Raw genomic sequence first — 14,916 nt, forward strand, 5'->3', positions numbered from 1 at the left:
GGAACATGGAAGCAATAAACTCTCACCAACAACCCAAACCCCACTCTGAAACCCAATTGTGACATGACCAGGGTCCAAAATGTGCTTTTTGCCACACCTTTCAATGGCCAGTTATTTGAGAAATGGTATTTTTGCATGACCTTTTGCCCTATGATACATTTTGGGTGAACATTTAATGTGAGGAATAGGCCTATTCCACATGTCACCACATGGAGTTCAAGACAAGCAAGTTGTGACAAATGTTTTCGGCAGTATATGGATTGATTTGAATCACACAAGTTGTATCAGCATGACAAGCCGAATTGACATGCAGGATTATTTAGGATTATGGCAAGCCGAATTGACTTTTAGTCAAATGCATGATATATGATTTCTAGATATCTACTATTAAATTTTCAAGTATTAAAAGGCTAATTATTGATATCAGTAATTACATTTGCACTAATAAAAAGTTTAATTCTTGATATAAAAAATTACATCATCCCTTGAAAATCAAATATTGAATTTCAACTAGTAAAAACCCACAATTACTGATAATTGTAACTGCATTTTCACTAGCAGAACTTCACAATTATGTCATTCACTCCTGTTCAAATGCAATTACAGATATCTGATTAATTTCTTGTTGTAATACCAAATTAACATATCAGCTATGTACTTCCTACTAGTACAAATGATCATTTTTGATAGCAATAATTACATTGCTATTAGTGAAAATGTCCATTCCTGATATCAACAGATGAATTACAACAAAAATGGCAATTATTGATGTATGTTAATTTCCTTCAACATGTTAGATTTGCAATTTTAAATATCTAGAAAATGGATTTCAGATATTTATAAATCAAAGAGTAATTTAAGATATCTTAAAAGGCTTTTTTTTTACTAGTTACAATAACATTACATATATCCTAAATTAACATTAACACCACTATCGTGAAAACCAAATTCCAGATTTGCATTTTCATTAGTTGTAATTCAATTGTTGATAAAAGGAATGGATATTTGTACTAGTAAGAATGTAATTATTCATATAAAACATCTTGTTTACTAACGCGTGCACAACTGATATGTGTATTTGGATTTTCAACTAGTAAGAAATTTAATTATTTATATCTGTAATTGCGTTTTGAATAGGAGTGAATGACAGATCATTGTAAAGTTCTACAAGAGAAAATGCAGTTACATTAGCATGTTTTTTTTTTTTTACTAGTTTTTAAATCATTTATATATTAGGAGTTAATATTTTTACTAGTATAAATCTAGTGATAAAAATGTGTAGTTTCATTAGTAGTAATTCCATTGCTGATATAAAGAATTAGCATTTTAATTACTGAAAATGAAATTACAGATATCTATAATTTATATCCTGCACGTGATTATATGTTGAAAGGGCTTGCGATAATATCAGCAAGGGTGTATTTTGTTGCATGTATTATGTTCCTAATAAAGTTATCAACCAACTGTTGAGTATCTATTTTTATTTACTAACCAAATCCAATATTTATTCACATTTAGTGCTTGCCAAGTTTTGGACCCTGGATGTGACTATGACCCCAGCCTTTTGCTTGACACAATCATAATAACTACCACTCACAATCCTGGTGTCCAGCACTTATCTAGGTAACGCTAACAAATATGTATTAAGGCTTTTTTGAGGACCTGAGGATTTCAAAACACACGAGGCACACAGAAGTCAAAGAAGAGGTCTAAATGTGACATAACAACAGAGAAGCGGAGAATGACGGAAAAAGTAGAGCCACACGAACGCCAGTGTTCAGTATGAAAGACAAGTTCAAAGTTTGCTGCTGACCAGTAAGGACGGACCTTCGAAGATGCCCGTCTTGGCCTTGCAGCAGCAGTTCTGAGTTCCTGGTCAGTGTGTGTGTGTGTGTACTGTATTTTTTTCACTTTCTTCTGACGTAATTTCAGTGCAAATATTCCCATGTCGTAAACAGTAGTTAGTCCTTGGAGAGTCTCTGCTTGGAGTATGACCTCAGAAGACCATCACCTTAAATTACGATAAAAAGCTGTCTTGCCAAATATGTCTTGCTCTAAATGATAAAGGTTCACACACCTGCATTCTCATACAAAACATAGTACATGACATGCATCTAAAGCAGTTCCTACACACCCCGCGTACAATTATAGGAACAAACAGACTAGAGATCGACCCATACTGTTTATTTTTTGACTGATATCAATACCGATTTTTTGAATGTTAAGTGTCCGATAACCGATATGCAGAGCCAGTTTTATTTCTACTTTTGGACAAAATGTTAGCTAAATAATCATTAGACTACAACAATTTAAACATTATATGCATTATGAAAATGTATATATTTAGTATACAGTACTGTGCAAAAGTTTTAGACACTTAAGATATTTCACAAAAAAACATAAGATAATCTTAAGATGGTTATTTATATCTTCAGCTTTAGTGTGTCAATAGGAAAAATACATTTTAGACTCCCAAACATTACTTTTGCAAATAGAAAAGATTAGAATAGAAGAACAGGGCGCTCTGCAAGAGATGGCATTGCCCCCACAGAGCCCCTGAACACTGAGTCAGTCTGGGATTACATGAAGAGACAGAAGCAATTGAGACAGCCTAAACAGATAGAAGAACTGTGGTAAATTCTCCAAGAAGCTTGGAACATCCTATCTGCCAACAACCAAGAAAAACGGTGTCCAGGTGTACCTAGGAGAATTGGGGCTGTTTTAAAGGCAAAGGTGGTCACATCAACTATTGATTTAGCTTTTTTTATGTTTACTGGATTTGTATGAAGTTAATTGATAAATGAAAACTATTTATGGCATTATTTTTGAAGAAATCCACTCTATGCAACATTTTTCACAAGTGCCTTCAACTTTAGCTCAGTACTGTATATATACTGTATAGTATATTATATTATATTATTTAACAATTATTTTTCAAGACAAAGTCAAAGTGACAAAGTGGAATGTTCCGCCTTCTGAAAAAACAAAACAATCATCAAACCTAAGATAGTTTGCTAATCTTAGCAATCTTAGTTTGTCTGTTGGCTGGTTTTAGAGGGGTTTTGAACACTTTTCAGCTGGTCAGGCTGGGAGATCAGCTTAAACTAGCAAACCAGTAATCAGTGATTTCGAAATGACATTTCACCATACATAGGTAGACTTGACTTAAGGAACCAATATCCGATTAAGTAGAAAAGTGTGAATATCTGTAAAAACTATTGGTAAAACCAATTAGCATTTTATCTCTGAAACAGACCAACTGGATCAATCAAAGTAAAAAGCTAGATATGTTGTATAAACAAAATAAGACATGTGACATGTGACATATTTTTCTCTTTTTTTGTAAAGCTGCTTTGGTAACAATAAATTCAATCCATCAAGCCTTCATCGTCTTTTGAATTGGTGACCAAACCATACACCCGTTTCCAGTATTATTATTCCGAGTCACTTGTCTCAGAGTCTCCTTTCGAGGAAGAACATCTCGTGTGAAGTCAGCGGCCCGCGCTGTGTTCTGTCATAAAGATGTGCGAGCTGTGAGAGAGAGAGCTATTGTACTGAGAGCTGAAAGAGTGGAGACACTGGACGCAGAGCCGATAGCATTGGGACCTGTAAGAGAAGGATTGAAGATAAAAGACAGTGAAGTGCTAAAACTAACAAGCTTGCAATATAATGTTACTTTGAAGGCCTGAGTGCCACAAAGTGAGTAGAGCTGTTGGAGTTGAAAAAGTAAAGAGTTTCGAAACGGTTTCTAGGAAGTGTGTATATGTAATGAATAATGAAGGTTTTCGTAAAGGTTTTGTGAAGGTAAAGACTGTACATGTACTGGCATACATTCATATTTCCTTATAAAACACCTTGCAGCCCATTTTACATCTGTAATGAATGTATTATATTGTATTGTATTATAAATGTGGTTACATTATATTATTATGTTATACATGGATGCATGAATAACACACTTATAATGTATATACACTACCGGTCAAAAGTTTCGAAACACTTGACTGAAATGTTTCTCATGATCTTAAAGATCTTTTGATCTGAAGACATATGCCTAAATGTTTGAAATTAGTTTTGTAGACAAAAAATATAATTGTGCCAACATATTAATTTATTTCATTATAAAACTAAAATGTAATAAATTTTTTTTTTTTTACATTGATGACTTGGACAAAATAATAAAGAAAAGCAGCCAATAAGTGCCCAACATAGATGGGAATACTGTTTAAAAATCATCTCAGGGTGATACCTCAAGAAGTTGGTTGAGAAAATGTCAAGAGTACATGTCTGCAAATTCTAGGAAAATGGTGACTACTTTGAAGATTTTGTTTAGTCACAACATAATTCCCATAGTTCCATTTATGTTATTCCATAGTTTTGATGACTTTACTATTATTCTAAATGTGAAAAAAAATAATGATAATAATAATATATATATATATATATATATATATATATATATATATATATATATATATATATAATAAAGAATGAATAAGTGTTTCAAAACTTGTGACCGGTAGTGTACATAAAACATAAGTGGAAAATAACCACTACATTAACCAATCAATAAGTGGAGATCTACCTGATATTCTAGGAATGGTGATCTGTCGGCTGCTGATACCCTCCCCTCCTTCTCCAAATGGTTTGATCTGGATGATATACTCCTCATCTGTGGGCAGAGAGAGCTCCACTGAGGTGGTGTTGGTCTCCATAACACTGGGCTTGCTGAATCTGTTCCGCTTGTAAAGCACCTACAGAGTGATTCCTCAGTGTAAGACATTACTGAGACAAAGACAATTATATCCATCTGCATAGACCCTGTTTGTATTAGCTGTACTAATTAGTGATTGACTGGTATGGGTTTTTCTATTGCTGATGCTAATACCAAGATTGCGAGGGGTCTAGCAAATAAGACGTACACAATTTACTACCCTACCAATTTACTCAAAAATATTAAAAATTCAATCAAACATATTTGACTATGAACACCAACTATTACTTTCAAGCAAGTTCATTTTAAACAAAAATAAGGCTGCCAGAGATTTTAAAACTGACACAAGGGGGAGCTAATACATCTGTTACTTGCACAGATATCAACCAATGCCAATAATCTCAAATTGTGAAATATAGGTAGATTAAATGGCCTGGCCGATATGTTGGCCAACTATCAGTTCTAAGTCTAAGCTTTTTGTATCTACTTTAACAGTTGTGTAAATGTATTTTTACTAGGTACCCCCAACGTACAGCTGAGCTTACACAACATTCACATTCCGAATACACAATAATCAGATTCTTTAGATTCTACATCAGGATCTTGCTCACCTTATACCCCATGACATCTGACTCATTTTCCAGTGGTTTCACTTGTTCCCAGTTCAGAATAATTTTGGAATTTGATGTGTTCCACATGACTTTTGAAGGAGGTTGACTGGGAGCTTTATGAAGACATACAAAAGACTTTACTTGGTCACTTTGTTTACTTTGTAATTGTTACTGCTGTTAAAGGAATAGATCACACAAAAATCATTTATTCATCCTCCTGTTGTTCCAAACCCATATGGTTTTGTCTCTTCTGTGGAACACAAAAGGAGATGTTAGGCAGAATTAGGTTAGCCTCAGCCACCAACCACTTATATTGCATATTTTTTTTTCCATATAATGAAAATGAATGGTGACTGAAGCACCTAAAATTCTGCCTAAAATCACCTTTTGTGTTCTATGGAAGAAAGAAAATCATACGGGTTTAGAATAACAAGTGTAAATAAACTGGCAGAATTTACATTTTGGGGTGGACTATTCCTTTAAATGTAAACAAGAGATAGTTCACCCAAAAATGAAAATTCTCTCGTCATTTACTCACCCTCATGCCACACCAGATGTGTTTGACTTTCTTTCTTCTATTGAACACAAACGAAGATTTTTAGAAGAATATTTCAGCTCTGTAGGTCCACACAAAACAAATGACTGGGTACCAGAATTTTAAAGCTCCAAAATTCACTTACCGGTACAAAACAGTAATCTATAAGACTCCAGTGCTTAAATTCATATCTTCAGAAGCGATATGATAGATGTGGGTGAAAAAAGGATCAATATTTAAGTCCTTTTTACAATAAATTCCCCTCCCTGCCCAGTAGGTGGTGATATGCACGAAGAATGTGAATCTTAAAAATTAAGATTTATAGTAAAAAAGGACTTAAATATTGATCTGTTTCTCACCCACATCTATAATATTGCTTCTGAAGAAATGGATTTGACCACTGGAGTCGTATGGATTACTTTTATGCTGCCATTATGTGCTTTTGGAGCTTCAAAATTTTGGTACCCATTCACTTGCATTGTAATGACCTACAGAGCTGAAATATTCTTCTTAAAATCTTTGTTTGTGTTCAGCAGAAGAAATGATCAGGGATGGCATGAGCATGAGTAAATGATGAGAGAATTTTCATTTTTGGGTAAACTATCCCTGCATGCAGTAACACCTCCTTTACTGGAAAATCAATCTTTTAAAATGTTTCAACTTACGAGGTTTTTTGGTGGTAACGTTGACTGCTGGACTTGGTGGCCCTGTTCCTGCAGTGTTGTAGGCCCTCACTGTTATATAATAGTTACTGCTTCCTCTTAACCCCTGAATAATAGCCAGTGTTTGATTTCCCACTGTCCTTAGAACACTAGCTGTGTCCTCCTTCTCATTCTTCTCCCAGTATCTCAACTACAGGTGATGACAAAACAGAAAAACACTTGTTACAAACTGCATTAAAGCTGTAGTGTGTTTCTGCGCCACTAAATGGAATTGCACAAATAATCACTGTTTTCAAACAGATTCCAGAAAACTCCCCCCGTCCACCATTGGTGGTACAAACAGATAGTCCCGCCGGGAACTCACACCATTGGTTGAGCCAATGTCGGCTCGCAGCTGGTGGGGGGCAGATACGCTTTGGTTACTTAGGCACTGAAAGCAGCGGTGAATGAACCTACAACATTTCCCAGCTGTCAGGTTGACTGATAAACCATTTTCTCATCCAAAGTCTGGACAGTCCCTGGTGAAATGTCAGTGACGGCACAAACATAATTTGTATTGTTTGCAGAGGACAAAAGGTCTCGGTACTTTAAATTTTTTTTCTTACAAATATGACTTTCAGTATAGTGCACAAACCACACTACTTACATTTTACGCTAAGCTAGGCCTAAGTCGCTAAGAACAGAACTGCTAGCATTACGCTACTAACTATTAACTTGAGTTATCAATATGATGTCAGAGAAAAGACTTATGAGCTACTCATAGTAGTAGAAAATCCTGTCCTCATAATAATTATTAACTTGATTTTTTAATGATTTCTGAAAAAAATGTGAGTGGTGCTTGCTCATGCTAAACTTGCCACCATAATATCCAGTCATTGTTATGAGGTTGCTACGGCATCGCTGGGTGTTTGCTAGTTCGTCAAATGTCAAAAGAACAAGCCTCTGAAATTCTGGACCGAATAAATAACTCAGGTCCCTCATTTAATCCAAGTTATAGGATATTTTGCCTGTTTTATCATCAGCCAAGTGAAAATCATAAGTTTAATTGCTTAGAACCATTAGAGTACAACTCTGTTTGACAAGCTCCAAATTTTTAAGGTTAGGAGATTTTAAAATTGTATAAGTGTAAATAATTATAAGACAACAATAAACACAAAACGTGTAGATTAAGCACTAAAAAATACACATACTGTCATTTTAATTGTAAAGTGTTAAGTGCACCTCATAGCCGAGAACTCGTTTCTTGCTTGTACTCCAGGGAAGGGCTTTCCAGGACACCTCAACGTGAAACGCTGAAAGGCTTTTGGCTCTTACTCGTGTGGGTGCCCTTCCAGGCTCTAAATTTGAAGGAGAAATGGTTCGATTAGACCGTTTCATTCAATAAATGTCTCGGAATGTCCATGTCTTTTGAAAAACAAGACCAGCCATGATTAATGGGTTCTGGCATGATACACTCTCAGTTAACTTGCCTCCTATTAACTGCCTGCTAATTGTTCCACAGCAAAATGTCACATGGTACATTCCACTTTAATTTCTCTGTTGCACACAACCAAACACTACAGTTAAAGCAACTGACCCTCCTCAGCAGAGTAGATGTTGACCACAGGTCCAAAAGGCCCTTCACCCTTGTTATTGTAGACCCCTACTTTAACCTGGAATGGGGAAAAGGGCAATATGGTCTCATTTTTGAAGATGTATTTGGAGGCTTCAGCAGAGGGAACCGCCGCTTGCATCCACCCGGTGGCGCCAAAGGGCCGGAATGCAACAACGTAGCCAAACCCTCCTCCATACTGGAGCTCTTCGGGAACGGGCTGCAATACACATCCAGACATCCACAAATGTTTACAATTCAGTACATTCCTTTGATTGTTATATCCTTTAAATTGTTTTAATATCCTTAAAGTACTTTGGAATACCTTGTAAGTACCATGGCACATAAATATGATGTTGTTCAGTACCATAGTATAAAGTAGCCCCAGAACATTTTTGGACACTTAAGACATACTTAAATATGTACAAATGTCTTTGCATTATATAACAAAATATCAAATCAAGTTCAATTTATTTTTAAGAAAAATAGCACAAGCACACTTTTCAAGCAAAACATTTCAGATAGGTTTGTTAGGTTTCAAATTATAAAGCAATATTGTTAACAATTTAGACAAAAGTATTTGGACACTTTTAAGTATTTGGTTTTCAAACATTAGTGGAACATGTCCATAGTTAATGCGATGAACTACACCTCTACTAGGACACCTGCATGAACTTGGGGTGAACTGACTTCATATATCCACTAAAAATCACGTTGGGACCAGTTGGTTAAAAATAATTGCACAAGTGACTAGCAAAGGTGAACTTAGTTCTGAGAAAAGGTCTAGCATTATTTGTTGGCAGACTGGCCACTTGGTTTTATATTGCGTTATCTAATGCAATGAAATTCCTACATTTTAAGTGTCACTTAAAAAAAACAAAAAAACATGGTAGTGCCATGATAAATGAAAAAAATAATAAAAATGGTATTACCATGACAGCCAAAAAACTAACAAAACAACAAAAACAACAGCAACCCCCCAAAACAAGAACAACAAAAACAAAACATGGTAGTACCATGATACATAGCCAAAAACATGGAAGTACCAAGATACTTAGCCCCCCAAAAACATGGCAGAAACACCATGATAGTAACATGATACATGTACAAAAAAACATAGTAGTACCATGATACATAGGCAAAAAAACAAAACAAACAATAGTAGGACCATGGTATATGGCCAATACTTGTAACATGATACATGGGCAAAAAAAAAAACATACTAGCACCATGGTACTTTTTTGTTTACACACAAACACCCCCATCTTTTATATTTTGGCCATGCAGACTTTCCCCGACACCTGTCAGGCATCAGACGTCACATTCCCGCTAATCTCTGCTGCAGCACGGTCTGAGCCAATAGCTGTCACCCCTGCCTCTTCTGCCATCTCCCTGGAAATCGTTTTGCCAGGTAATGATATCATGGTGGTTTTGTTTGAAGTATCGGTCTGCCTCTGACCATGCAGTAATGCGGTGCGGTAACGGTGAGACCACCAGAAAATAGCATCCATTAGTCTGAAACCATAGCGTGCGACTCAAAGATGTGGGAGAGATCATTTTTTCACGCTTGCACACTTGTGCATTTTTAGTCCGGTGGGAGAGCTTTATGACTAAATGAAAATGTACTTGTAATATGTAGTGCAAACAACAATTTGCCTAGGAGAGACTAAAACAAATGGTCTGTGTACAAAAACGTAGTGAGCTGCCTTGCTATCTACTGCCTATGTAGGCAGCATCATAAAGGTGCAATCAGACTAGAATTTGAACACGCAAAAGGCTTCAAACCCTACTACAAATTTGGGTTACAGGATATGATATCATGTTATGAGGCCTTTTTGTATACCTAGTATTGAGTTAAGAAATCAATCTGTGACATTAAAGGAATAGTTCACCCAAAAATGAAAATGTGCTGATAATTTACTCACCCTCAGGCCATCCAAGATGTTTCTGAGTTTCTTTCTTCATCAAAACAGAATTTAAGACTTTTAGGATTTCATTTCAGGCCTCCTCTAAACAATGCAAGTGAATGTACTCCATTTTTTGATGGTTCAAAATGCATATTTAGGGTGCATCAAAATAATCCACACGACTCCAGTCGACAAATAAAGTTCTTCTGAACACAAATGATTGATTATTTTGAGAAACGATACTTTGTAATACAAATGTTCACTTCCGTACATCTTTGTGACGTGCACTCATGAGAGGGATGACGTAAGCTCGTTGGTAAGGTCACGCGTCACGTGGAGGAGTCAGGAAGCGCGTCATTGTTTACAAGAGAAACTTGTGCGTTCACCAACCAAAACAGTCCAAAACAATTTAAGAACAATATTTTTATAAAAAATTATAATTTCCAAATAATAATAATACAAATAAATAAAACAATGTAAACAATGACACTCTTCCTGACTCCTCCTCCACGTGACGCGTGACCTTACCAACGAGCTTACATCATCCCTCTCATGAGCACATGTCACAGAGATGTACGGAAGTGAACATATGTGTTACAAAGTATCGTTTCTCAAAATAATCAATCATTTGCGTTCAGAAGAACTTTATTTGTCGACTGGAGTCGTGTGGATTATTTTGATGCACCCTAAATATGCATTTTGGACCGTCAAAAAATCGAGTACATTCACTTGCATTGTTTAGAGGAGGAGGCCTGAAATGAAATCCTAAAAGTCTTAAATTCTGTTTTGATGAAGAAAGAAACTCATATACGTCTTGGATGGCCTGAGGGTGAGTAAATTATCAGCAAATGTTCATTTTTGGGTGAACTATTCCTTTAAGAGGACTACTGGTCAAATATCATTTCACCATATGAAGGTTTACCTTAGTTAGGAGGATCAGTAATCTCCATAATGGTAACTTCAAACAACTATTAATTATTAACAAGTATTTACATATGCTCAATGTGTAGTCTAGGGCATACACAGGCATACGCCTTATGCCCACCTATCTTTCTTAGGATTTTGCGTATGCCCACCTGAAATAATTGATGAAACTTATGGCCGCGAGAACAACGAGTAGTCTTTTGCATAAATTTTTTATTTTTTTTCTGACTGAATTTAAATAATTGAAAAAAGTTTGAGTACAAAAACGCATTATTATTGAGTGAAATTAAAAACATAATTAAATTGAAATAAAAAGAGCAAACATTGATAACATACAATTGACTAAGGGCCAAATTCGTTTTTTTTTTTTTCCAGTGTGAGCAAATATCGTTCCTAACGCAAAGTGCAAAGGAGAATTGACTTGACAATTAATTTCATGTTTTTGCATTAGCTTGTTGCTAAGCTAACGATGCGATTCGCTATTAAGTATAAAACACAAATATTGAGAAAAACAGTCTATTACAAATTTACAAATACCACTCCTCACACAAAGCACAAAAGAGACACGACTCGACAATTGATTTTAATAGTTTTTGCATTAGCTTGTTGCTAAGCTAACAATGCGATATACTAATAAGCATAAAACACAAATATTGAGTACAACAGTCTATTTCTAATTAGACTAACTACTTTTAACATTTGTCTCGCTTCGTCTGCCATCTTGAATGGATTTTTTTCCCTGAGCTTGGCGCAGTGCATTATCGGATTACATTTTCAGTAAAGCATACATGCGATGCTGCTTTAGAATATTGTTTTAGAAGGCAGCTTAAGGGGCCATTCAGACTAAACAGGTTCTTGCATTAAAACAAACTAGACACAGCAATGAATGAAACAGAATTCAGGAGTCTCAAGACACATTTTTAAAAGTTGAAGTTCTTATAACTTGACAAGCCGTCTAAAAAAACACAGAAAAAACAGCGAGACGCACAGCAGCGGTCTAAAAATCTTTTAAAAATCAGCACAGACGGATGCATATGCACATTCAGTCTGAACAACCCATAAGTATGCTACCCACCTTTTAGAACAGCCTTCACTTCGGAAGCTTGCCTATGATGTATTAAAATGTTACCTACCTGAACATAGCTCTGTAGGTTTCGGAACAGAGCCATGAAAAGCAAATACACTCACGCAGACCGAAAGATGCACTTTTTTCCCCCTGTATTTGTGGAATGTATTGGTGCTCTTGCAGTAAATTAGACATATAATTCTACAGTACAAAAGATGCCGTTCTGTGGTATTTGTCTTTTTTATTTAAAAAATGACACAATCAAAGGAACTCTCGAAGTTTCAAGCTGCCTTTGAGAAACTTCCACCTTTGTAGATAAAACCACCTTCTCTCAACAATCGACTCTCAACCCCAAACAATAGAACATGCCTTGTGAAAAGAGCTTCAGAGACAGAGAGAATACAATCTTTGAAAAGTTCCTTGCAAATTGGAGGGAAACACTATTTAATTATCTTTGCACACTCTTTGCCTCTTTTTCTGCATGACAGCGGCAGTTATTGCTGCTCAGCTCTTAAGGAAAATGAAATGTCATGTGTTATGTGTATCTGCTTTACTATGATTAATGAATGCTTCACGTATAGGGAATAATGGTGTCTAGCCAGCTTGCAAAAGGAGACGGTATACAAAGGACTCAAGGAAGAAAGAGCAACACACACACACACATACACACACACACACACAAACACACATACACACGGGCAAGTGAAGTGCACTGGCCATCTTACCTCCCAAGTGATGACTAACTCTGATCGACTGCCACCTCCTCCACTCACGTTAGCTGGGGTGACCTTGGGAACTGGATGAAGGGAAAGATTTACTCAGTTCTGATCGGGTCTGTCCATTTAAGACAAACTAGAATGATTTTAAAGTTTAACAGAGTAGTTAACAAATAATATGGACATGATTTTACTTTAAAATTTATTTGAATGCATAACTGTGCCTAGTAACAGCATCTTCCTTTCACAATTTTTAATCAGCCTTTTTACTCTTGCGGTTGACTAATTGTTTTGCAATGTGACAAATTAATTTTTAAAAGTACAAATATTCCACGTAGATTTGTATTAATTAATATAATTAATATATCTTGAAAGTGAATGCATAACTAGATTTTTTACATTTTCTAAAGACAATGTGAGTGGTATTTGCCCTTGCAAAACATGCTGCCACAATGCTAAGGTATGGTTGCCAGGGTGTTGCTATGTATGGAGTGGATTGGAGGATGTTGTTATGTGGTTGCTAGGGTGTTCTGGGTGGTACAATATATTTTGGGTTTAATAAATGTTATAAAAGATTAATTAACAGCTTTTGTGGAATAATGTTAATTCCCACAAAAAATTATTTAGACTCGTCAAATCCCAGTTACAGGCACTTAAAAAGGACGTGAATGGGGCCAGTCCAATAACATTAAAATAGGCTCTGTTTTTAAAAAAAAAATGCTATGCTTTAAGTCATAAGCGCAAAGTCAATGGGCATGGCCATAAAGTTTTGCTATTTTCGTGCAAGCATGAGCTAAGTCTAGGCGCAAGTGGGTTTGAAGAAATTGCCTGCGCAACGCGCAAAAAGGTTGGACCAAGTGCCATTTAATTCTGAGGTTCTTCTCCAGTTATTCCATTATCTGTGTCCTATTATATAGTCCATTCCCTCAAGCATCAATGATTTAAATAAAGGCAGCACATTAATAAGAAGTTGGTACTGTAAATGGACTGTATGCAATGAATTAGAAGAATTGAAAATTACATTCTTTTGTGCATTAACAGCGTCCTTGATGAATGTCAGGCATATTTCTATGACAGCGACACGCTCCTTTTATATGTATGGAAAATGTGATTCTCATCAGAATTTGGATGTATGCTCCATTAAATTAAGTAATTATTATTAATAATTTTCATCTACTGACACAAATCATGGCTAGTATTAACAGTGATTGTATCGGCGTGCACTTCACTTCTACCGATCATTTTGATTTTGAAAATTTTTATTCATTTTCAACACAAAAAAAATTACGCCAAAAATATTTCTAAATTCAAATTACAGTTCAAACAAAACGAAACGAAACTATAATAAATATAATGAAGCAGTAAAAAAAAAAATCATACTAAATCCACATATTTTACTGTCTCCAACTTCTGCCACCGGCAGACAACAGGTGGAAAATTATTAGTTAAAATTAAATAATAAATACAATTTTAAATATGTAATACATCTAAAAATAACAAAAAAATTATAATTGAAAAATAAACCATGACATCTAGGAAGTTTAACACAAATCTCATTATTTTTTCAACAGCGGCTTCAACAGCGATTGAAGAGACATAATTTGATGTTCTGTACTTTCAGAATTTGGACATGAACTTTATAAGCACCTGCTGGTGGAATCTCCAAACTGCATTTGGACTTTGCACTGAGTTAAGAGGTGGTATTGAAACGTCTTAGCGCAATGATATATTTCTCAGGAAAATAGCAAATTGCACTTTGTGGCACTTCATTTACATACAATACACCCTCAGTTTGCGCGCATACAACCACAGTAGCGCAAACACTCCCACGTCCACTTGCGCTTTGTGCTGACACAAAAATTGCACTTAGAATTAGCACTCTCACGAACATTGGATAAGATGCTGCGCACGATTGTAGTGTGTAGTGCTGCACTTTGTGCACTCATGAAAATAGAGCCCATCATGCATTAACATTATTTAGTATGATAAAATCACTTATTCCAAATGGATATAACTAAGTTCTATCCATTATTCCATCTTTGTTGTCATGACAATGCAACAGCTGTAAACCCTGTAATTATATCATACTTCACACATCTTGTGACTAGACTTTTGAAATTATGTGTATTTTAACATTTATGTACTGGCGCAATTCAATTCCATTGTAAATGTCTTACTGTAACCTATTTT

The 14,916-nt window shown here is 35.5% G+C and overlaps 1 protein-coding gene across 1 annotated transcript in view; it reads right to left on the reverse strand.

Annotated features, from left to right (window-relative positions):
* Positions 1-2,978: 2,978 nt before the first annotated feature.
* LOC127445670 (contactin-4-like) overlaps positions 2,979-14,916 on the reverse strand; it is a 270,651-nt gene continuing 258,713 nt past the window's right edge. The window contains exons 17-23 of the mRNA XM_051705901.1: positions 12,736-12,806; positions 8,099-8,333; positions 7,744-7,859; positions 6,526-6,712; positions 5,326-5,438; positions 4,586-4,754; positions 2,979-3,606 (exon numbers count right to left, since the gene is read on the reverse strand). Of these exons, the coding sequence (XP_051561861.1) occupies positions 3,515-3,606; positions 4,586-4,754; positions 5,326-5,438; positions 6,526-6,712; positions 7,744-7,859; positions 8,099-8,333; positions 12,736-12,806 (983 nt within the window). The 3' untranslated portion in view covers positions 2,979-3,514. The remainder of the gene's footprint in view (positions 3,607-4,585; positions 4,755-5,325; positions 5,439-6,525; positions 6,713-7,743; positions 7,860-8,098; positions 8,334-12,735; positions 12,807-14,916) is intronic.

The sequence above is a fragment of the Myxocyprinus asiaticus genome, chromosome 9 (genome assembly GCF_019703515.2).
Source record: "Myxocyprinus asiaticus isolate MX2 ecotype Aquarium Trade chromosome 9, UBuf_Myxa_2, whole genome shotgun sequence".
NCBI classification, from domain to species: Eukaryota; Metazoa; Chordata; class Actinopteri; order Cypriniformes; family Catostomidae; genus Myxocyprinus; species Myxocyprinus asiaticus.